Source organism: Rhea pennata, chromosome 3 (genome assembly GCF_028389875.1).
Source record: "Rhea pennata isolate bPtePen1 chromosome 3, bPtePen1.pri, whole genome shotgun sequence".
Taxonomy (NCBI): Eukaryota; Metazoa; Chordata; class Aves; order Rheiformes; family Rheidae; genus Rhea; species Rhea pennata.
Window position 1 is genome coordinate 123,730,579 of NC_084665.1, and position 25,791 is coordinate 123,756,369.

The window sequence follows — 25,791 nt, forward strand, 5'->3', positions numbered from 1 at the left end:
AAGACGAAACAAAGAAAGAGCTCAGTCCTGCAGCCTTCCTGCTAGGAGTTTATTGACCTTCTTGGGAGTGCATGTATAGGTAATGACTCAGGATCTAGCCCTTTGAAAGCCTGGAATCGAGGGCTCTGTTGCCCCATTAACAATTAGCATTCTGTTTACAAAACCCAGCCGAGTCAGTAAGAATAATCATTACAAAACATGCTCAGACTGTGATTCCGGTTTAAGTTAATATAATTTTAATGAGTTCTTCAGAAAAGGCCTGGCACTTATGGAAAATTTCCTTAATTAATATCAGACCCTAAATTAGTAATAAAAAAAGCTCGCAATATCATTTGGTCTCAAGCTGGAACTAAAGTATGTTTTGGCATCATTACTAACTGTTAGCAGCGAATTCTGGAAACAGATGCAATTCTTGATATGTGTCCTAAATATAAAACACATTGCAAAAAAAAAAAAAAAAGCTCAGATAAAAATATATCTATACATCCACATATATTTGAGTGTGCTATTTCCTGCCTGTATCAGCAACAAATTTATTCCGTTTAAAAGCATTCCACTTGTTTCTTCTTTTCTGTATGTTTTAAATCCCCTATTTCAGGAATAAAACTCTTTCCCTTTGCTTTCATTTTTCCTGTTTATTTCCTTTCCCAACAGTAGTTTTAACTAAACGAAAAGGGCTTAAAGACACACATTGTAATAGTCAAACTTCTGAAGATCAGGCCACTTTTATTTTACCTCCTAAATATGGGTGTAGGTGCCTAATTTGAGGCCACCCACACTAGAAAAATTTGGCTTCATCCTTGAAGGTATGAATCGTGCAACATATCTTCTGGACAATTACTCCAATGAGAGATTTTACCCAGGAGAGAAGTTGCTACTGAAATCTTACACATCAGTGCCAAGGTGCTAAGATTCTTAGGTGGCACCATGTGGGCAGGAGACTAAAAATGGAAAAAATGCGGTAAGCAAAATCAATAGTACCACTGAAAAATAAAAAAGACAAGTTACAAGTTTAGGTATGGTAGAAAAATGACAGAGTTGTTTCTGAAGAGCACATGTTACAGAATCTCTCGAGCTTTCCAAAGGTCTTTACTTAGATGTACCTCGGTGTACCTCGCGGGGAAAGCAGCAAAAATTAGCTAGGAGAAATGGAGACAGAGACAACCTTGAGTCTCTCAGCTGCCATTAAAAAAAAAAAGAAGACAGAGTGAAAATTGTTACAGTCACCAAGAAAAACATCGCACTGTAGTGAATGTACCAGAAACGGAGCTGGCTTCTTGGGTTTGCCAAGAGCCTGAGACAATATTGCTGAAGCGTGAAGTGCCCGTTCATTTTAAGCACCGCGAACACAAGCGTCCTTGCTGGCAATGTCAGAGATATTAACTACGTCACTGCTCCCCAAAGCACGCCAAGAGAAAGAGAACCGCACTATGAAGGCAGCACTAGGGTCTCCTCTTGTTTAAGGGTCCAGTCCCAAAATGTACTTAGCACCCACAGCAGTTAATGAAGTTAGCAGAAATTCAAGGATGCAACAGTAGCTACTGCAGAGGGTCACAATTTCTGTTCAGTCTGAGGGCTGTAAAGTTTTTTCAGCTCCCTAGAGGAGGATAGACAGCTTTTCTTTCGTAAAGTTAGTATCTTTCAAACAACAACTCCAAAAGAAAAGAAAATCAGTATTTTAAAAATCACATGAAAGTAATATTAAACAAAACCCGTTTTTTTAAAAAAAATGTTAATTCACATTTAAATTTAGAAATCTAAGATGACAATCAGTACAGGAGCTTATAAAAAAAAATCATATCTCTGTGAGCCACTTTCTCATCAGAAATATGAACACTAAATCCAAAGTTTCAGCTAGTGCTGCTTCCTTTATATATGCTTGCTTTATTTTAAGATTTGTAGGCTTGCAAGAATGAACTTAAATTGTATAAAGAAATGTGTATTGCCACTGATCAGGGCATGGCCAGAATTCACATGTTGGATTTTCACTTGTCAGCCCTCAGTGAACTGGGAGAACAGGAACATTTCTTATATTCATATCATTCCCACTAAGGCCCAGGATGGTCCAAAATGATTCTACACTGGGAGATAAATTAATGGGGAAGTTTGGCTACACTGAAACTAGTGAACAGCACATGGTAAAGGTCCGTTCACTAGCCCTAAATCCAGCTGCTATGGCCTGGCCACCATAATATTAAATCCTCTTGGGCTCCACAACAGGGTGGTTGCCTCCCAGCACCCCCTGCCAATGGGTTCTGCACTGAGCTAAATTCCCAACCATGCCTGGGAGCTGCTTGGGAAGCTGCTAGCTAACCCCAGTCAAAACTAGTCTGGGAACCATACTAGCAAGTTAAGAGTATAGGTGTTTAACAGCACAGGCTGTTAAATTTATTAGTAAAGACATTCCCATATGGCCATTTGACTTCAGAGGACCGGGCCTGCAAATTTCTTTTGTTTATTGGCTGAGCCGAGTGTTTCCCTCAAGTCAGTCTGTCCCCATTCAGTAACACAGTAAACACAAAGACAGCAAAATTCATCATGAGCTCGGCCCAATGTACGGGAAGGAAGAGTTTGTGCACAGTGGCATGGGAAGGCCAGCTTCCCGCATTTACGCCATTCATGGCGACACACCACAAATACACAAACACGACTATTTGTGAAGAGTGTCAGCCTGGGGCTGGAAAAGGCAGGCTCGGTAATTTGTACTGCCGTTTAACTTTTAATTTTCTTTCTTTTGTCATATAAGCATTTGTCAAAGGCAGTCAAAGGCATAGGGTAGGTTCTTTCATAGACAGCACTGTACGTATTAATGTCATCTCTCTAGGGCAAGTCCTCCAGTTCCTTAAAACTTTGATTTTTTAAGTTTTCCTCAAGTGTGAAGCAAAAAGGAAGATGCTATTGCATTCAGGCACAAGCATGAGCAGGTCCAGGAACAGTGTAGGAGAAGGAGAAGTCTTCCCTTCTCAAGAACATTCTCAACAATAAACTCAAGCTCAAACTCGGAGAGCTCAAGGTAGAAACAGGTCAGGGTGAGGCAGACACAGGGTGGATTAAGCCAGGACGTAAGTGTGATGAGGCTGTCATAGGGATACATTGATGGGACAGCTAACTCATCTCTTTGAGATTCACCCCAAAACAGACTTCCAGAACTGACATGTTTATATGTGAACTTCTCACTTAGACTTTCTTTGGAGTCAACTGACAGAGACAGGCACTTCTAAGGCATTGCTAGGGACCGGGACAGCTCATCCACAGACTCACAGGCAAACTGTGTCCTGCAAATGCTAGTTTCTCCCCACTGACTCTTAAAAGGAGCTCATGGTGACCATCTCAGATGTGGATGTCTACACTGCAGACACCCATACTCAGAGGAGGCCACACCTCCTTTGGCTACTGTCTAACAGCCTTCTGGTGACTGCAGGAACAAATCCAACCTCTAGTCCCTGCCCAGAACCTTGCAGGCACAGAAGACTTGCTGGATCGATCCCAAAGCTTTATGTAAAATGACTATGATGTGTATCTTTATGAATCATATACATTAATTACATAATAGACACTCACGCTCCCCATCCCACATGCAGTTTGGTTATGCACAGGGCACAAAGACTGTGAGTGCATTAACTATGAATCATGCAATAAGACTACATCCCTGAGGCAAAACTCTTTCTAAAATGACCATGTTCATATGTTCCCATGGTTTCCACTACAATATTATTTAATTAATAGTATTAATCGGCTAGACCACCAACTTTTACTGCCTTTTCTGGAAGTCTCAGCAGACAGGTATTTTAAGAAAATAAAGGAAATGAATTCAATGAATTCTGTTTTTATGATTGAGTTGGTGCAATAAGGTAAGTCAGTCACATGGCCTCCTGAGCCTGTATTTATCTGTTCTTGATAGGAACATGAGACTTATGCACTAGAGAGATCACTGGTTCAAAAGTTACATGAGTTTTGCCAGCTGGTCTTTATTTTGTTTTGTTTTGTTTTGTTTTGTTTTGTTTTCCCCAGCTATTGCTATTGAACGCTGCCCAAATATGCATGAAATATCATCACTTACTTGTATGACACTGCAAATACAGGACTAGCCGCCATCCGGAGAATAGAAGACAAATACTTGAAGTCTAACACCTACACAGCTGTGGGAACTCATTTGCACGTGCTTGAAGCATGCATGCAAATATTTCAGTTGTGCAAAGAAATCAGGTATGTGTCTATACACTAAGGTGACCAGCTCAGCCACATTAGCCCAGCCTGCCAGAACGAGTCCTTAGGGCTGCAGCATGCTATTCTTTTCCCCTCACACACGACTAGGAGAACCATATGAATTGCTGGGGCAGTAACTACCCCAACACCTCGTTCCTACAGCCCCAAACCTCTTCTGCTGTATGACTTGGTCTGTGATCAAAACTCAGGCATGCTCAGCACAGAACAGGTCATGCATCCATGCCGGGACAGGGAGTACCACTGGCATATTGGGATACAAACATTCCTGGTCACAGGACTATCACCACCAACGGCTCTTGAGAGCTCTTACTAACATTATGGTCAGGAACCACTACTTTGAAGGACACACTACTGTATTAGTTGACATGCTTTAAATTGCAAGCACAACTTAACCAGTGGTTGAGGCAAAGCCATGGAGGCCTGCAAAAAGGCTGGGCAATATAAAGTTGGGGAAGGTAGGAAGCTCTGAGCCTGCAGGTGTGACATGTGAGGCCTAAGGGTTACCCAGGATTCCTCCTTCTGCATGATGTAAAGCAACAGGCAGTAAATGTGGCATTCATTAAAATTACCTTGTATATTTTTAACAGCCTCGATAATCAGATTTCTGCCACTGTATTGGGAAGCAAAGTTTGTTTTTGTTCAAGGCCTTGTAAAACTCTAATTTCTCCCCCATGCTCTGGGAGTGTCTGAAGTTTCCTAGTGCTCTTAATAGTCATTTTTTACCCCTTCAAAATTCTGTTCCCTTCTGAAAGATACATTAACTGAGGGGAGATCTGGTTTTGTCAGTGTGAGGGATAAACTGGTTGCTACAATGGGCAGCTTTAAACCTCCATTTCTCTCTACACATCATACACATGGGGGCCAGATCCTGCCCTCGCTCACTGTGGCGCTGCAATGAAATTTTCTACTAGGTAGAAAACCTTGAGAAGAACTACAGAGTTTCCAGTATGAGCTACAGTGCAGCTCCTTGCTGCCTAAGAGTCAGATCTCATCTCCGACCTAAGAAAGCCATTGCTGTAATTCTGAACTTCCACAAATTCTACAGATAACCCCCAGCACTGGGGCAGACCAAAGCCCTCTTCTTCATTTCAGAAGCTACCCTGAAGCAAGTCTCCCATGCTGGGAAAAGGCGAGAACATTGTGGGGGGCACTGGTTGACCCCCAAAAGAGGAAGGGCAAGAAGAGTGAAGGAAACCTACCATAGAGCATAACCCAAAAGTTCAGTGTACGGCCACTTAATGCGTACAGCTAGCTCTTTTAGTCATGCTGCCCGTGCCCACATGCGAGGCGCTCACGTCTGAATGCACACAGACAAGCGAGGGCCGCAGGGCAAGCAAGCTGCCGTACAGCTGCTGCGGTCCCAGCGGAGCCCTTCCCGGAGGTATCGCTGGGGGCAAAACTGCAAAAATAACCGATTCGACAACGCAGCCTGCCAGGAGACTCCCAACTCAAAGGGAACCTGTTTCAGGCCAAGCAAAGCACTTCCTTCGAATCAAGCCCATCCAGTTTTTTTTTTTTTTTTTTTTTTTTTTTGAACCGAGCCAGCACTGCGATGGGACCCCACAGGAACCTGCTCCACTGCACTGCGACCCGTGGCCACACAAGCCCATTTGGCCTCCCCGAGAAAGCAGCGAGCGCTAGGACCACAGAGGGCTTTGCAGCTGCTTGCCTGCAAAACGAAGCTTCCCCCTCCAAGGTGAAAGAAATAAGGAGTCTGTGCTAACCAAATCCTACACGCCTGTTGGCCAAGGTTCAGCTTGTCAGTGATGCAGCTCAGTGGAGGGATCAACATTTGCAGTTCTACGAGCTTGGTGGAAGGGGAAAACAAGACAGAAAGCAATTCACCTGGCTGGGAGTCAAACAGGTGCATGGCAGCAGGATCCCAGATTATAATAATATCTTGCAAACATGGAAAAAATAGATGTAATAAGACTGATTCTTTGGTTTTTACTAATGAATCATAAAGGCTTGCTTTACATTACACATGCTTTTTGGCATACGTTGCTAATATTCCCATACTTGCGAGGCTGGAGTTTTAATAGCGAGACACCCTCCCCTAAGGTTCCTCCTTTTTGGCAGGATGCACAAGGTGACTGTGTGCCATGACAGGCTCTACCTTACTGTGGGGTAATCAGATTACTCTGCACAGCTGGTTTTATCACTGGGACTGAATTGCACAGTATGCAAATGTACATTTGCTCAATAAAAAATGTCTCAGTTCCTAGCTGCTGTCTCATCTAGGTTCCTAAACATATTTCCTCACTCCTGTATCATTCCAAAGCCCAATTTGTCCAATCTTTACCCAAAAGTGACTCAGCTAGTTTCTGATAGGCATCTTAAATACACAGTAACTAAGGAAATAGGCTTTCTTGAGCTACTGGATTGAAATGAGAGAGAAGGAACTTTAGTCTGAAGTATTCAAGGCATCTAACTGTCAGGATATCTAATGTCACACACAATACAAAAGCAAAACATTTTACGAGAATCACCAAAAAATAGAGTATCACAATTACTTTAAAGCATGTAAGCGAACGTCCTCTTGCAGGGCAAAAAATAAAAGAGAATTTGATCATAGAACCAGATTCACGATATATATATATAAAAAAGGAAAATTTATCTGATCTGAAATGGACCTAGAGACATGCAAACAGATCCACACACAGCAGCTCTTCCACTTCAAAAAGAAAGGGGTTTGGACCCCCACCCGCCGTGCAGGACCCCGCCAGTTATCACGGACCGATGCTTGCTCTTCTGACCGCGATGTGGCCGAGGCCCGCGAGCCTCCCGCCTGCCGGCAGCCCCCGCTCCTATCTGCAAAACGGCTTTAGGCGAAATGTGGTCTTTACCTGAGAGGCGTCTGGGCACATCGGTGATGGCAGGCAGCCCCGTGCCTCGAGTGGAGGACAGGGGAGTTGTGGAATGAATGGATGGTGAAGTCATCTGGCTCAAGTAGGATGGGTAAGACTGGTCGTAGGACCACGGAGGGGATGACTGCGCCTGCCTGGGGTCTAGGGGGAAAAAAAAAGAGAAAATTAAAAAAAGAAATACGGGCAGGAAATGAGTCAAAAGGAGGGGCTGCTGCACGTACGCACATCAGCGCTATGAGGGGTGGGAGGGCAACGAACCGCAACCCGCTCCGCACGGACCCTGCTCCCGTGCTCCTCGCTCCGCGGCAGCATCTCGGGGCAGCAGCGAGCAGCGCTTGAAAAGGTACCGCTGCCGCTCTGCAAACCCCTCGCGTCCCTCGTCCGGGTCTAACAGAGCGTTAGACGGTAAGGTTGGGGCCGGCCGCTTCTCGTGGGCACGGAGCGATAAGCGGAGAGTGGAGGAGACGCCCGGGCACGCTGCCGCCACGCTCAGGAGCTGACTTCAGAGGTGGGGAAGACTCTGAAGTTAGTACTTGGCATGTCTGTCAAGCAGTTATCCAGTTAAAACATTACACAGAAGTGTTTTCAGCGCTGAAAAGGCTGTCCAAGAAGGAAAATGGCATTAATCTTAGCAGCATCTGGCCAAAAATGTCCCATCTGGACGCTGGCCCAATTACCTACAGTCACCTTATTTTCAACAATATGAAGCCAAATGATTCGGGGCAATTTTTGGAAGCCAAAGATGCCTTTTGCCGGACTTGCCCTGGCTTATTACGGCGGAAATGATTTTAAGGATAAATACCGTTTATTTTTTTGCTGAAGCTCTGGTGGATTGCAGTGAGCGAGAAAGAGGAAGGGTTAGTTTTATCTGCTGGTTTGGGGATTTGCAAACCATTTGCTCTTAGTTCATGTCTAGTGATAAAGCTACCACTGAATTCCTCATAAACTATTATTTTTAGTCTCTTTGCATTGATGAATGCAAAGCACTTTCAACCAAAAAGTTTGGTCGGGGCCCTGCACAGGAAACAGAAAACTGTCTCTGAACTGGTTGATAGAAACCGTTGCACTTTCTTCCCAATTATCCCAATATTTTCAGTGAAGCACATCAGGTCCACTGTCTGGAGAACCTGCTATATTTGAGCAGCGTCTTAAGGCCATGCTTTGTAGACAGAAATGTGATAGCCACATGGCACAAGCAAAGGCATTTTTTTCAGGAAATCCATCTTTTTTTTTTTTCTTTTTTTAACTCATTTCTCTGCTCTTCCACACAGCAAAACCTTGTAGCTTCAGCTATTTCTTGTTTATTTTTTCTGTTCAGACACGATTTGTTTGAAGAGATGTCTGGAAAGCAGATACTTCCTCATAGCAAAATAACCATACAGATTAAAAAAAACAAAAACAAAAAAAAAAAAAAAAAAAAAAAACTCTTTCCAATTTAATTTTAAGAGGATTTTCCCTGAGTTTGCCATTTATATTAGAGCTGTGTAATATAAATGGTTAACATAAACTCTCCTCAGAAACCTGAAGGACACTTGATCATTAAATGTAATGAACTTCTTTGTTTTAACAATTTCAAGGCTAGGGTTGTATAGATTGGCGCAGGTTCAAATCTGACTGACTGCTGGTTGTTATATCTGATATCGACATATTTCTCTGCCTCATTCCACTACTATAATTCACCATTCAGTCAATGGTAAATGATCTTCAACTGGGAACGGAAAGCCTAGGCTTGCTGGGAAAACAATCTTAAAATTAATGATGTGTCAGGAGCAGAATCTCAAATCCAAGCTCCTTCAAACTCCAAGAGGTTTTCAATCTCTGTTACTAAATCCAGAAGAGAGTCCATTAAAATTTTGATTTTAGGTCAGCTCCAACGCTGGAAGGAAATTATATACCAGGTAAAGGCAGACCAAAAAAAAAAAAAAAAATCATGGGAGAGGATGTTTTCACAGAATTTTGGTCTAGGATGGTGAAAGCCTCATGACAGGAACTGCCTTCTGGAGGTTCGTGCTGCTTCTCATTGTGCAACCGTCACGGAAGAGAAGATCTTGAGCGTCTCTGGCACTATCACCGCTTTGCACATCCAAGCCAGATTTGTTTTTACATTTAACACCCTTAATTCAACAAGTGTGGGTGCTTGGGAGGACACAAGAGGGATGATGTACTGTAAAAAGCGATCAGGCTCACAAAGTCTTCCAAAATAATAAGTAATCTGTTGCCCTGTCAGAGGTAGAATACAAAGCTGGAGGGACCACGAGGCTGACCTGGCAGCATTTCTGATATTCTTAGAAAATTCAGCTTAAATTTACACATTGGCTCTATTACTCATCCTAATTTCACTGTCACATTAGCATATTTCTTTTTCTCTTTTCTTTTTTTTTTTTTAATGTTTGGTTCCAGTTCTTGAAGAGTGCAACACCGTGAGTTTTCAAACCGCAAAGTATTTTAGAGGCAGGGAAAGAAGAGGGTAGACTCCCGAGGAAGACACCATACTGCAAATGAACCGCACTCCCGAACGCTACGAGTTTCACCGGCTCCTGCAGTAAACGCCCTAAAACCAGGCTCTCCCGAGAGCGGCCAGGGGCCCGCTCGGAGGCGGCTTGCAGGCCGAGGCGGGCGCACGTAGCACGTGCAGGAGGGCGCCTCGCTTGGGCGAAAGCGCACCCAGCGGCAAGGCTCGAGCCCCGCGGCAAGGCGAGCAGAGCCCCGGGCAGGAGCCGAAGAGGCAGAGGGGCCGCCCCGAATTTCTGCTCTCCCCAAATCTAGAGCCGTTTCTAAGAGGCATCCTCCTTCTGCAAACGTTTCTGTCACGCCTGCGCGAAGAAGAGCGCTGCGTTTCGCAGCAGCCGTTCGCACCGGGGCGTACCGGGCCCGGGCGACGAAACGCGGACCGCGCGGCGGCCGAAACGAGCCGGCGGCGACGAGCCTCAGCTAACGCGCGCGCAGCTCCTTCCCGCCGGCGCGGCCGTGGAAACCTCTGCGGAGCGGGACACGCTGCCGACTGCGAGCTGCTTCGTCTCTAGATTCACTGAGTTTGCGACCCTCACTGTCCGTGGTTTACCGCAACCATCTCTGCAGGCTTTTTAAGAACGAGTCTAAGATTGCACGGACTGTATGCAATTAAAAAAACCCAACCCTCCCAGGGACCCACTTCTCCCATCTATTACAGTGGCTTTCCAGCACGGCAGCTTCTCTGCCTTCGTTGGAAATGTCCTGAGCTGTCAAAAGAGAGAAGAAAAAGACCTTAGGCAGCCCCGAGGAACTAGGTTTTCTACTGCTTCGCCACTGAATAATGAAGCATGCTGATTTACTGTAGGAAAAGCTCCTTCTCCCGTTTCCCGAGCTGGAAGAGCGCGCTAGAGCACACTCGGCGGCGCGCGGCTTCGCGCCGTCCGGCATGGCAAGCCCGAACGCCGCCGGTGTGCCTGCACCTCGCGCAATCGCTCTCGCTTAGACGCAGCTGTCAGCTTTAAAAGCAAGATAGCCCCGGCTGGGAGCTTAGCAAAGCCAAGCGGATTTTCTGCATGAGTAAATGCACCGCTGTAATGCCCCCCCGCACCCAACAGCAACCTCCTTCTCTCTCCTGATGGTTTCTTAGGCGTACTTAAAAGCTCAGGGCTTGCTCTGGACTGCCCAGCTCCACACTGCCAGGTCCTGCGGTGCACCAAGGTACATCTCACCCCCTAACCTAGCTTGTTCTAAATGCACTGTGCCCATCCAGCCACAGCTGTAGGGTTGCTGTTTCAAACCCGGCTTGCGGCCGACAGTCTCGGAGAACAGGCACCCGAAGCAGCCTGTAAAGACATTCTTAAACTCCTGATGTTGGCTTTAAGTTACCTGGGAATCTTATATCAGGATGAATCACGCTCTTAACAAAAAACCTGGACTCGCTCCACAAACCTCCAATGCACTTGGGTCTGGGAGGCAGATGCTTTGCAACAGCGCTGCAGCGAGAGCAGGTTTTTGCCTTCTCGCAGCCTTTGCAGAAGGAAAGTATATGGCCTCTTGCCCCACAAGTCCTGAAAAGAGGGGTTAAGGAGGACCCAGCTGGTACTGGAGGACTGGCCTAGGATGGAGGTTGGATTAGATGATCTCCAGAGGTCCCTTCCAACCTCAACCATTCCGTGATTCTGAGTACTGGATCCTCTGTCCAAGGAGCCAACGCCGCCTTCTGCAGCCAGCCTTCCCACCAGCATAACTTTGTCCCTAAGGGCCACCTCAGCCTGACAGCTGAGGGGGGACCCTCCACTAACTTTAAGGCAAGCCAGCTCCGAATCCTTTCAAGCTGCTTTCTACAACCCTAAAAAGGAGGAATGAGAGAGGAAGGGCAGAGAGGTGACAAGGTAGCAGTGGGAAATTTTTAAAAAGCAAAACAACGAAAAAAATTGCACCGGACCTGCTTTCGAGTGCTGTTATTTCAGTTACTGAACTCACAGATCACCTATAGATCAGATGGTGCCATGGTGGTGATGGAGCATGAAACCTCACTTAACTCCCAGTTTATAGCTCGCGCAGCCGGGATGCCGCTGCTCGCGTGGACTGCGCTCTCGCCCTTCTGCCTGCGGCTTTTCCCGGCCCATACAAGCTAGTCCTCACCTGGTTGTGTTTTAGAAAAACAAGAGTTTCCCTCATCTCACGTGGAGCAACCGACCAATACAATAATTCAATGCCTGAATAGGGAGGTAATTCGATACGTGAGCGAGTCGTTTCAGTTCCATTAGCAAAGGGAGGGGGAAAAAGGAAAAAAGCAAATATACCAGTATCCAAATGCGAACAGACAGGATTCCTGATTTACAGGCACTAAGCAGGGTTCAAATTGAATCTGCATTGCCTCAGCAAAGGCATCTGCTTATTGGACGATTTGTTTTTTAATGACCCTTCAATGTTGCTTTTGCAGGATACTAGTTAAAATGCCATGTTGAATAAGGGCAACTCTGTGCCTTGTACTGCCATGGCCCAGTCTCGCAGAGGTTTAGGGCTGTGCTGTGATTTGTAAAACTTGTATTCCGATACTCTAGGAAAATAAACACAGTCCAGACACAGAAAAGAAATGCAAGAGTGAACCCAAAAGTGCTGAGTTCTTTCATACTCAGGTGTGGGCTGGTCAGGCTTTAAATATTACGTTGGTTTAATCATGCAGTAACTATGCAACACCTCAAGTGGAACGAAACAAAAACAGTTTATGTGCTTACAAGTAATAATATGGATTTTGTCATAGGAAACCAGTATTTATTGTTTGGACTGTTAGGAATTAATTAGTTTCCCTAAATTACTAGGTAAAAAGATTAAGAAACAGAGGTACATCTAAAAGAATACTTGCTTCATTCCAACAAAAGTAATAAAAAAGCCTTTGTTTTTCAGGCAAGGGTCTATACCTCTTTTAATACCACCCACACCATATGAGTGCAACGACGTGCTAAGAAGCCAGCGGACAGTTCCCACTGGTGCAGACAGGCAGCGCGAGCACCCAACATGCACACATCTCGCAGTTTCCCGTGGTCACCCAAGGGCTGCCTCCCCCGAAACGTAAACCTTGTCTCTCTCTGGCATGAGGTGCGCGGCACGGCACATCCCTTCGTCCCAGGAGAACACAGAGCGACCGTCAGCAAAAGCGTCCCACGTTTTGGGGGACCATCAAAGCGCGTGGCAGCTTCTGCAGCTTAGGATCGGCACCTTGAGGAGCACCAAGAAGCCTGGTGGGGAAGTCAGGGCGCTTCCCACCTGTAACATGCCCACGCCGCTCGTCTTACTACACAGGAGGACTACCAGAGCTCTCACGTTGCCTTCGAGGGCTGGATGGGCACTTCTAACCCAAGGAGGCGATGAGGATGGGGAATAACATGGCAAATACTGATGGCATCAGGCCACAGCACAGCCCCCTACTCACTGCAAACGTTAATAAGCAGAAGGAGCCCTCACTGCTTTGGGGGAAATGAGAGCATCTTGCGATCCTCAAGTGTCCCATGCCTGCGAGCCTATCTGCAAGGCACGCAGATAGTCCGTAACAGCTGGGAAAGTCAGCCCTGCTTCCTCGGTTCGACTCACTTCCCTCTGTCCCACCAGCGCCACTTCTTTCCTCTCTCAGTTCAGTCGCAGCTGGCACAGTACTCCCGGCTTTCAACTGCTGACTCTTAAAATTGCAGAGCGGACAGTGAACACCACGCGGCTTTGTCTACAGCCAGGCTTATTTGAACCTCATCTGAAGTTTTCACCTCCAAGATCCGTAAATGCTGGTGCTGGTACGTAACGAGGCAGAGAAATACTCTATTAATCAAACCCAGCAGAATATTTGCTACGGGAGGCATTTAGGGGAATGAGAATAACATATGAAGTTACACTTAGCTGGGAAGAAAATCACAAGGGGATCTCAGTTCACGTGCTTCAGGGCATAAGTTGCTCACCAGATGGGGTCAGGAAAAAATTCACCCTCCTTCGCTCCTAGATATAGTGTTGCACAACAGGTAAACTATGGAGGTACAACAAAAAGGAGAGGAGCTGATTATAGCCCCACATTTCCTCCCCTGTTTTCCTGGGAACTGTCATGTCCCAAAACGCTGCCTGACAGACGAGAGTAGTTTAAAAACAAAAGAGGGGGTTAGTTTGGCAGTTCTCACCTAGATGATAGACACCAGAGTCCTGACTTCGTATGTCCAACTAACAAAACACTAAGCCTGGCCAAAAAACCTGCTCTGGGAAGCTAGTGGGCAGCAGGTACCATATAATAAGTACTATCGACATATGTAATATATTAAAAATACTTTACACTAGTTACAGCTAGACTTCTAGATCTGGAAGAACTTTGCCACAGCTCATGGGAACAATTTTTCTGTTTCAGTTCTCCGCATGTTTTGGTTCATACTAACCCACTTACTTCTGTTCCTTACTGCAAATTAATAAAGCAGTTGAACCTTAAAAAGAAGAAAAAGAAAGACGAAGAAAGCCACAACACTCTGTTAAAACCACTAAGTTTCAGCTGGTATCATGTCAAAACCACTTGAAACATGAAACCAGAAACCTTCCTAGGTTGACTCAAAGACTATGTCTATACTAGGAGTGCTTTACCAATAAAGGAATACTGGTATATGGCCTTGGCAAACAACTCCTGGTATAGATGCAAGTACAGCAGCAAAATTAAGTTTTAAATTGCTTGAGTAAATCAACCCAAGAGTTTTGCTGACAGACCTGCATCTACATTAAGTTCTCCAATAGTTCTAGCAACTGAATTGGTCAGGTGCAAGAGCTCTTCACATCCTGGACAGACACATATACATCAGCACAAGTTTCTAGTATAGAAATGGCCAACACTAGGCACAGGTTATTCTGAAATTCTTCTGAAAAAACTGAGCCAGTCTGCTACAGCTCTGCATTTATAAAAATAACAAAATCAGTTTATTTTGTAGGCTTTACAGTTTTGTTGCAAACTTCTGGCATAGCTGCAGATAAAACCTCTTATTTCAGTCTTGTAATCTGTGACACAAGGCATTTTGTGTTTTCTCTCAGCACAATCAAATCTGTCTCTGAGAGTGCAATCATAAACGTTACATACAGTCCACTCAAGCAACCTTTGGAGATTTCTGGGTAATCCAGTTCCTTTATTGCAACAGCCATCAGCACTGGTGCTAGAAGGAAACTGCCACAGGAGAAAATTATATTATTATTCTGCTAGAATGACCATTGCATGCTGGCTGTTTTCCTCACCACCAGTGCAAAATAACTGCCGAATAAAAACATTCATTCTAAAATGCAATAATATGTACTACTACACATACGGAGGCAAATGCAGAACAACATGGCAGTTAGAATTTCACCAGATTCCTACTGAATTTATCTGGATTGACTGTTTCGGACATTTAGCAGCAAAATACTTTGAAAAACAATGACATTTTCAGCTTCAAATGCTACAGAAAAATCCACTTCCCTCCTAGCTTTCCTTGGAACACATCTCTTGCTCTATATTAGCCTCTTTTTACTACAATTGAGACACAAATATCCATAAGCAATTACTACCATTGCCTGTGCAAGTCGAACCTATGATTCTGTCTCTTACCTGTAATCTGACTCTGTCCTTGTGGATTAAAAGGACTTGGTGCAGAGTTCAGAGAGGGCCGTGGGCTCTGGGTCGGGACCCCTACTCTCATACTGGGATGAGGAATGCGCCCTAAATCACTGAGGCGTTCAGAGAACAAACTAGGTTTAGAGTCATCAAGCTTCTGTCTGTGCCCTGGAAACAGCAAATCATAAAATAAAAGCATTAATAACAAGGTTTAATAATTTACCATACCAAAAAAAAAAAGAAAAAAAAAATACAAAATGGTCTCTAAGGACTATTATTAGATTAATGGACTTTATAGGTATCTCAGCTGTCCCCTGAGAGTGACACTGGTGTGGGGATTTGTGTTTTGGACATGGTTGTGCCGGTGAAAGCCATATCAAGTACAACTGTGCCTGCAGAAATGTGCAATATGTTGTAATTTGAATCAAAATAAGCACTTACGAGGGCACCCATACAAGGTCTTTTTTTCTTTTCTTTTTTCTTTCTGCTTTAACTACACTGGATAGTTAAAGGGGCAAAATTTTCTTCCAAAAGTAAGCCTCAGCTGTGTTACCAAGTGGGACAATAATTCCATGCCTGGCATGCCTGATGCCTGGTTATATGTTGTGGAGATTCTTCCTAAGAAAATGCATGTTCTCTCTCTCTCCCCCCCCCCCCCCCCTTTTTTTTGCATTTCACTTTGTCACAGCTAGCTCTTAGCTTTCACTCTCTATCTTTGTAACTTGGGAGCTTTCCCACAAAGTAAATAGTCACCCTCATTTAAGTTTAAGAAGAAGTGTGGTAAAGGATAATCATCAAAACTGCTGGCCAAGACTGGGTCCTAGCACTCCCCTTCCCCTCCTTGGTCACCTTCCTTAACACCCCCCATCTCCTACGCCCTTGCCATACAGCCACATCTGGAACAAGTCTTTTATGGGTGCTCAGCTGTTGAAATGTAATGGGGAAAAAAAAGACAAAAGCACCAGGATGCCCCATCCAGCATGTTGGTAGTGCTCATGCTTATCATTCAGGTGTTTCAAAATAAAGATTTTTCCATCTCTAATTTTTGTATTTTTCCTCCTGGGTTTAATTTCTTTTCAAAGTGCTCATAGGATGCTTGTCACCCAAAGGCACCTTTGAATGTGAGGCAGAGAAGGCATTATTTCCAGCATTCAACATATGGAGAAACAGGCACGGAGAGAGATTAAGGTCAGAACTGATTTTACCTAACTTTAGCCATTCATAAATCAGGCTTCTAGTCTAAACTCCTCTAATGTAGACTTCCTCTACAGTTAATGGAAAGACATAGCTGCTTCCAGAGGGCAATTCATCTCATTTGTCTCTGACACCGGTCTTAAAATGGGATGACTCACCTTCTGAATTAGCTTTCTCTTCCTTCTCTGCTCAGAGAGGGAGCCCACATGACTAGTTTAATTAGATACCCTCACCATTAGTTACCATTAAATGGAATGAACCTTACCCTAAGCTACCAGCTCCAGTCACACGAAAGCCTGCGGCAGAGCTGAAATAGGAGCCCAGGCTCACAGACGGCAACCCAGAAATACAGGCTGCCTCCACTCCCGTAAACAGCGCCAGGGCACAGGCACAAGCATCGCAATGTGGTGGGTTATTTTTACGCTTTTAACGTGTAAGGAGGGTCCCTGGTCCCTGAGACCAGCTTGAACCATTCCAGATGATCCTTGGTGGTGTGAGATAAATCACATTTTTAGTTAGCAGGCAATGCAGCCATCTGCTCGGGGGCTATGGGAGTTAAGTTTCCTAGACATGGTCAGATTGTCCCATTGGTCTTAGGGTACAAATTCCGGCACTATTTAATTCATTCCAACAGCATAAACGTGGCCACTGAGTCTTGAGATCTAACTATCAGACCACAACTCTTTAACAAATGCATTTTAATGGTATCTAGCACCACAGTTTCTAACTGAGACCAAGGTGCCCAAATGTGACAGTAGGCAAAGCAATTTCAGTACTAGACACCTAATTCACAACTAGATTTAGAGAAACCATGGTTCTGGGCAGAAACTGAAGGATTCATGTTGGGAGATGGGACAAAACTGCATAGAATTTAATATTGGAGAAATTTCTCTAGCAATTTAAAGGAATTAACTAGTCGACCCATTATTCTGTATTTTGAAGTACGATTTTTCTCCCCCAGGATGACTCAATATAAAAACACAGGGTAGGCGGGAGCTTTCTCATTAAAGAAAAGGTGGTGCCATATATTAGAGCTCCACAAAAATACCAGCTGTGACACTCCTCAGGAGGTGTCGATCAGTTTAATTGGGAAGGATTTTTCGTGGGCCTGTAACAACTCTGTAATGGCAGCGTAATTAACAGGATACCATCTAGCAGGATAACATCTACTCTTCAGCATTATCTTTTCAATCTATGTAAATTACAGCATGTACAAGTTGGGTGCTGTTAAACCTAAAGAAATGGCTTTTGCACAGACACATAAACGCACACGTGCAGGTTTCTCCTGGGATTTCTCCTTCCTCATCCTCTTTTTTTTTTTAATCCTGTAATTTTTCGGTGTTTGCTTTTCCCTTTGTCAGCTGCATTTTCCGCTCTGTTTTCACAAAGAATTCACTCTCCTTCCCTTTTCTCTTTCACTCACAGCCATTCCTAATAGCAATATATCATCTCCTTTCAGCAAGGTCAAGAGGGCTCAAAATAAGGCAAACCTCACACAACCAGGCCTGACTTTATCTGGAAACGAGTCTACTCCCAAAGTGATTTTTACATTAAATTTTCATAGAAAAATCCTATGTTTGCACAAAGTCCTTTCTTGCTAGAGGACCACAAACTCCTGCACTAACAAACCAGCACACGAGCTCCTTTAACCATCTCTCCTGCTAACTCGATGAACGCTCTTTATATAGGTCACCGCTCCTGCACCAACCTGTGCTGATAACCCCCAGCTCTGTTTTCATCGTGCTTTGTTTGTCCATGCATAGCTTTTCCCGAACGGAGATTATATTTAACTGCGTGTATTACTCATACTCAGCCAGGTCTATCCCAGAAAGACAATCAGCAGCTGGTGAGGACAGCAGCGCTTCATGCAAGCAGGGAAGTAAAAGAAGAAAAGTTCCCACATCTGAACTATCACAGTCTAGAGATGTGTGGGTTTGCTCTTATCTTCCTCCTTATCTTCCTCCTCCCTCCGAAAAAAAGAAATCAGAAGAGAGATCTAGCCCCACCTGGAAGACCCCTGGCATCAACGGAGCTACAGGTCCCCCCAAACCAGCAAGAGGCCGAAGGCAGACTTGCCTTCCCCTCTCGACCACTTAAAAATTTGGGGCTGTAACACACGGTCCTGTAACGGCAAAGCGATCTGCAGACAGGCGTCACATTCCCCCAGCGAAAATTGCCCATGTTGAACGTAAGTAAGAAACGCGACAAAAACTTCCTGTTCAGGAGGAAGTGTAAGCACCTTAAATAACTCTCTTGCTCTGATGCCTGTGCAAAAACCCTGTTAGCAGCCAGGAGGTATATGCTGAAACACTCTAAAAAGGTTTTCTGAGCAGTGCATAAGCAGAAGCAATGAAATATGTGAAACATGTTTAAAATTCATTCTGCAAGCTGCTTTTCATCTCAGCACTGATGTATGTGTCCGCTGACAGAGAAATTCCTGATCTCAGGGGAGTATGCTAAGAAAAGCTGTATTCCTTGGTCTCACTCATGAGGCATAATTTTATTTCAGGAAAAAAGATTTAGGGAGCAAGTGTGGATAGCTCAGTGAGAATCTGTGATCTGCTGCAGCAGCGATTACATTGAAAAGCAATATGAGGCTACGCGAAGAACAGGATAAAGTAAAGTTGAAGTTATCCCAATATTAGTACTTAGGGTAGCAGGACAGTCCTATTAGCAGTGCTGCACTTATTGCCAGTTACTCTGTTACAAAGAAGATTTTGTGGAATGGGAGATGGGAAAAAATACTTATGGTTGCAGGCAGTCTTTGCTATAGAAATAAAACGTTTTTTGAAATAAAATCAAAAAGACTGAGATTGTTACAAAACGTATGGAGTAATGATGGGACCCAGAGGCCACGGAAATATATCAGGTCACAGGCAAGGACATGGGAAAGATATGGAAACAGTAAAGAATTGATAGGCAAAAGCTATACAAATGGTTCTGATTTGTCTGTTGTCACAGTATAACGCATGATGTTAGAAACTAGAATTGCACCAAAATGACAACAAGTAAATAGTCTGGTCTCTCACCACTACTCAGCTGTTTTGAACCAAATGCCAAACTGCATATTACAGTTCCTGGTAACAAAGAGCATTGCTGTTAATCCACTGCAGCACCGATTTTGGCCATTTTGCGTGAACTGAACCACAAAATTGTACCGGCACAGTGGAAGAGAGGCAGTCCAAACCGCAGCCAGCCAGAGAAGGGACTGCGCCTGCTGCTTAACCACGCCAGGGCTTCGGAGGGGTTAAAATCGCGCATGTAACCTATCGTTAAATTATCACATTCCAGCCGTGGCACGAGATGCAAGAAGGCTTCAACTCCAGATTAATCATTTCAGTTTAAACTAAATGAAGGAATGTCTTCCAGATCAAAGCAACGCGATCTCGCGTCTGCTGGATGCGGTAACTGGAAAGGGCGGCGAGCTCGTCTCTCGTCGCTGCCTTTCTACCGCGCCACGGGAGAAGTCAACACGTAAATCGGGCCGCTGAAGAGGCTGACTTGCAGAATGTAAATACAGTATTGAGGCTTTGAGACTTTTTACCTCCTCGGGGAGGAGGGGTGCGCGTTTTCGTCTTCCAGCTTGTGGGTGTGGAACTGAAAACTCATCAGATCGTGCTACACGTGGCTTCGCCAGATGCTGACATTCAGGGACTCCCTTTCTTTGTACCGGGTGCACCACCCACCATTCTTTTCTGGTACCCAGGAGATCTGGTTACCAGATTGTCAGCAGATGTTTTTATCACTCTCAAGTGGGTTATAGCTATTTTCAGTCATCGCCCATTTCTATCTTTCTCACTTTTGCCTCAACAGCAAAAAACACCGTGGGAGTCAGGTGTCTTTGTAAGAAAGTCAAGGGAATGCCCAAATGTCATGAAAGCAAGAACTCGGCTCTCACCTGCTGGGGACACATCTGCTGGGATATCGCAACCAGAATGGATTTCTCTGACTTCTACTCGGGTCAAAGAGCCCAAGTTTTGATTATTCCCACTGTTCACCGCAGGTTAAGCACTTGAAAAGGGAAATAGGATATATTTTTCCTACTAACCTTATAGATTGTCTTTGAGACAAACACCCAGATTATACAGCTTTTAATACTAACACACTAGGGATACACTGTATGCACGCAGGAGACTGCTTCACACCACAAAAAGGATAGATTATATGTCCTCTGAATTTCATCATAAATTATGCTTTTCTTTGGTTACCTTCCTGCATTTCATCCCAATCAATACTATAGATCGGATATAACCGATATGGGCTTGATTCTGATTTCAACTACAGGCTTGTGAAGCTGAAGTCAAAGGGATTTATGCCATTTATGCCAGTGCAAAGGAGTTCAGCACTGAACCTAAGGCTTTTAGGCCCCCCTCCTTTTTTTTCTCATTCAGCATGAAGCAAAGATGTTCATTGTACTGTTACAAGTTTCAGATAATACATCATTTCAGCAAGATGGAGCTCCAAAGCGGTGTCTATCTATGCTCTGGAGGTAAAAATAAGACAGCAATAAATCAGCAGTAGCCCAGAAGAAGCACATCAGCTCTTTGCAGGGAAAAAAATCTCTGAAACAAGTCAAGAGTCCCTCTTGCGACAAACTGTCATCCCCAGCCTGCCTTCCCTAGGCAGTTCCCCCCGGCCCGATCCTACAGAATGCACAAAATTCAAAGTTCATGGGAAAAAAAAATGCAAAAGAGAGCCAAATAATTTTTACCCAAGAAAGTGGAAAAGTTGGAACCCTTCCAGTCTCTTGGGTAAAGACACAATTATGAGAAGAAAAATATAATCTACCCAAGAGACATAATTACATAATTAGGCCATAGGCTCTGCATAGGAAAAGTTCTTAGAATTCATAAAACAAGGAGCTACATAGGTGCAGTAACTGCATTTAATTCACCCAATGGAGAAAAAAAGATGTTTGCTTTTTAAATAGCTAAGGGCACCAGTTCGCATGAGACTGAAGAGCTATTCTCCTAACTGTACGCTCAGAGTCTCTCAGACAGGGGCAGAAATCAAGAGCTTGTCTCTTTTTGTTTTCAAAAAGGACACATTTTTAACCCAAAGTAAGTAAGGCCCGTACTTGAGACTACTGTAGCGAAATGCAAATATATATAAAAAAAAGAAAAACATGTGCTGTGGAACGGCTTAGTTCCCATATCATGGATCGAAGGCAGCCCATTGCTGAAATCCCACTGAACTTCTCCTTCCTGACCCTTGCTCTCTCAAAGGCGTGAGGTCTGCAGGCTATTGGTGAAGGTCCAAAAGGGCTAGATCCAGCTGTCATGGACATCACCAATACTACTGTCTTCCAGTAGCTGTGGCTTGAACCCAGGGTGAGCGGAGGCAGGGGTGGGATTGAACTTCAGTGTTTCCCCTGTAAAGATCAAGCCCTCAGAGCATCTCCTGTGTTGATGGTAATCTCCCTACTGACTTACTGGGAGCACTCATGGGAATGAGTCTAATGCAAGCACTGCAAAGCTTCTGAGAACACGAAGTGCTATCAACACTTTTTTGAAATTCAGTTGGGGTCTGTGTAAAGCCAACAAGCACATGTCCAGCTGAAAGAAAGATGCTGAGGTCAGGGGTTTTCAGCACATCACAACAGCTGCAAAGTAGCCTCTTGCTCCCAAGATTTTACTGTCTAGAGAGGTAAAAACCATCTGCTTCACCTCAACGGCTACACCAGAAGTGCTCTGTGAGCTTCTGCTCCTGCAAAAGCTCAGGGAATGATGAAGAGCATGCGGTAGGGACTAAGCTGGCCTGTAAGCTTGCAGAAAATTGTGTTAGTAGAGCAAAACTGGATGACTTGATGGATTAAATTGAAAAGAAACTTTGAAAAAAAGGACAAGAAGAGCAGGAAGGGGCTCAAACAGGATTGCTAGTTCTCCAGTGCATCTCGACTCATCTCAGCACTGCCGTGTGGCAGGTCCACTTCTGCCCTCTGCTCTGTCCCCCACAGCACTCAGATCCAAAAATCAGTCTCTGGCTCCCCGCCTGCACTGCTCCCCTGCCATCCCGACCCACACGGCGCCGCAGGTGTCTTCTGCCCCTTTTCCACCCCCATCACATGCAGGTCAGACAAGCTGGGGCCTCTGCTCTCTAGCTCACCTACTAAATAAGCAAGGTCTCACCTCCCATGGAAGAGGCTCCTATGTTTTCTTTTCCTATCTTTTTAAAGAGCTGTTGAATTCTGCCTCAGCTCTGGCTGCTGTGAAAAGCTACACAACGTCCTTTACAAACATCAGCATCCACCTGGCCAGGTTGGATGGAGAGCAGGCAGGAATCCCTTGCACCAAAACGCTCCCTTTCACCCTCACCCAGCACCCACCAACACTAAGAACGTGTGTGCCAGGAAACCAACTCTGCATTGCCAGCATCACCGCTCAGAGACCTTCAAGACAACTCGTATAAACAGAGACTGTCACGCAAATCTCCGTCCCTGCTTGAATTCCCTGTGCATGCTGGTATCTGTTATGCTCTCCCCCTACTCCTCCTCCCTTTTCCTTTTTTAGCATACGGGGGAAAGCGGGAGAGCGAGGGCGGCACTGCAAAAGTGCAAGAGCTCCTCATTCTGACTTTATCATCCCCATCCTAATCCAGCAATAACTTTGAGGAACAGGAAGGCATTTTTTCCCCCCTCAAAGGTAACTACCCTATAAAGAACCCACCAACTTCTTTTGCTTGCTGCAGTGAACAGCAGTAAAGATCACAGCAAATGAAGGGGGCGAGGGGGGTGGAGAGAAAAAAAAAATCTCCTGCTTGAACTGGCCTCCCTCCAGCTGGCAGGAGGGGTTGGTTTTCTTAACGCTTGCGAAACCCGATTACTTTAAAAGAACGAAAACGGGGTTGGGGGGGAGATGTAAACACAATCATTAAAACAGATTTAAGGTGCTTAGTTTTAATCTAGTCTAAGACCTCTCCAATGGTATGCTGCTACACAACCCTCTGCTCTCTAGACATCAAGAAGGTGCCTTTTCATTTTTGGTTTTGTTTCTCACCCCCAAAACCAAGAGAATATTACAGACTGATCGCTGCGGTTACAGTGGGAATTCAGGCATGGAAGAAACAACAGTTAAGCAATAATAGATGGATATGCGTGTGTTTGCACTGTATCTTTCAACAGATTGTTTTGCTGCATTAGGAGACTACTGTGTTTATATCCATGCAGCAGGTTTTAAGCAGATTGTTTAAACTTGATTAAAGCAGGGATATTTCAAAAATAACCTTACTAATAAAATTCAGATGGCTACAGCAACCTGAAAACGTGGTTAAAAATAATAAAAAAAAAATGCCATTTCAATCTACACTCGCAGAGGTAACACGATATAAACTCCAAAAGAAAACAGTCTTTACAAGTTTGACTTGAAGGATTATCTTGTGTATCAGCACCCTCTGTGGCAAAGTAGCATTTATCCACGCATCCGCCCATGTTAATGCTATTGCACAATTTACTACAGCCTTGATAGACAGATAATTGCTTTATCCACCCAAGTGTAATAAACGGAGTCTACTATGTTAATCCTTGTATTCTTATTGTCTGTAAATGCCAAGTTCGGGAGAGCCGCGCATCGAAAACCCTACCCTCTCAGGCCAAAACTACTGGAGTTTGCTCACACTCAGACCTGCTAAAGTGTGCTTATTACATTCCACTCTCGCGCTTGCAGCGCCAAGTATTTTGAGTAGTATCAAGTTATTGTTATATAAAGGGCACCTCAATTCAGGCTAAGTGGAGGCAGAAGCCAAGATGCAGCAGCCACTAAAAAAAAAAAAAAAAAAAAAATTCAAACATCTTTTCCCACTCACTGAGTAAAACAGACAAACTATTATTTGTTCTTGGGCATAACACAGAAAGAATTAACCTGAGCTTCTAAAACTGGCCATGTGTTCGTTTTGTGGAGTCTGTCAGACAGTTGAGAAATGTCATTTAGCTGTTGGCCCATCAGCGTTTTCCACAAAAGTCTATAAAGATTTTTTATTTTAAATGTCAAAAACAGGCGTATCCTTTAAAAGGTTTACAGATTCCTGGCGGCTCCATGAGCTTAGGTTTGTGGCATCTAATTTGTAATGACAGTTTGATGGATGTCTCCCTTTCTTCCTTATGAAAGGTATATAGAATTGGTGGTTTCCCCGGTAAAAATTATGCTTAACACCATTCTTCTTTGCTCTTATTTACACAGTCTAAACCGTTTTAAAAGGCCAAAGTACGACGAAAGTCTTGTGCTGCTGGCAATGTGTGGGCTCACTGGGGTAGCTTCCATCTTGCAGAATGTGTTCAACTTTCTGGGTAACTGGAGCGCTTGCCCAAGGCCTACACAGCAGCCAGGTTTCGAAGATGGCTAGCCTTACGTGGCACATAAACTGGGCACCCAGGCTTAACAACGAAATGTTCTCCTGAACATCCTACCAGCCACCCTGGAGGTCAGACACAATTGCTCTGACCCCTTTCCTATGCTCCACCTCTACTGCGCTAACCCCAGCAGTGGCCTTCTTGCCTCAGGTAGAACCTGGGACAGATGAGTTTTCAAGGCTTTGAGGGGAAAAAGATGTCATTTAAAGGTTAAAGCACAGCAATAAGGGCTGCATGGAGGGGATTTCAGCGTTACAAGGTTCCCACTGACTTGCTATTGAGATCTGATTGGGAGGCATTTTATGCATCATCCCACCAGAGTTTGTCTTTGGTCCATTAATATTAATTATTTTCTTGAATAACTTAGGCAATGCAATACAAAGCAAAATTATAAAATTCCAGGATGGCCTGCAGTGGGGAGGAGTTCTCCACACTTTGCAGAAGGGGGCCAGTTTTCAAAATGATCCTAGCAAATCAGAGAAATGATAATCAGCAAAATGACATGCAGTAAGTCCATTCGCTGAAAGACATCAAATGCTCAGATGCACCATAATAAATAACTGATTAGCCAGCTGCACTGCTGGGAAAGATCCAGGGATAAGAGTGAATTGTAGGTTGCATGTAAGTCAACAACAGGATTCCTTTTTTTTTTTTTTAAAAAAAAAAAAGCAAACGCAGTTCTAGGAAAGATTAATGGCTGTGATGCACTTAAGACATAGAAGGTAACTATTACCCTCCGCTCAGACCTGGTGAGATGTCAGCTGGACTACTTTACCCAGTTACCCAATTCGGGACAGCACCCTTCAAGAAAGGTTGAGACAAATTAGAGAGAACCCGGAGAAGAACAACACGAATGGTGAGAGATTTAGAAAGCGTGACCTACATGGAAAAGTCGAAGGAAACATATTTGTTTAGTCTAGAAAGGAGAAGAGTAAGAGAGGACACGATAAGAGTAAAATGTTCTCTAAAGAGACTGATAATCAATTGATCTCTGTGTCAGCAGAGAACAGAACAGGAAAACGCTGGCTCCACTTGGGTTGAAAGAGATTTATGCAAGATAACAGCAAACTCCTTTTTAAGTATAAACAAAAAAGCACAAAAAACAG

General features: G+C 44.4%; 1 protein-coding gene across 4 annotated transcripts in view; it reads right to left on the reverse strand.

Annotated features, from left to right (window-relative positions):
- Window positions 1-25,791, reverse strand: part of RUNX2 (RUNX family transcription factor 2) — a 144,517-nt gene that overhangs the window by 16,815 nt on the left and 101,911 nt on the right. For 2 of the 4 annotated variants that reach the window (XM_062573255.1, XM_062573256.1), the window contains exons 5-6: window positions 15,142-15,315; window positions 7,074-7,235 (exon numbers count right to left, since the gene is read on the reverse strand). In XM_062573255.1, coding sequence (XP_062429239.1) covers window positions 7,074-7,235; window positions 15,142-15,315 — 336 coding nt within the window. The remainder of the gene's footprint in view (window positions 1-7,073; window positions 7,236-15,141; window positions 15,316-25,791) is intronic. The other 2 variants (XM_062573259.1, XM_062573257.1) reach the window with 1 other exon arrangement.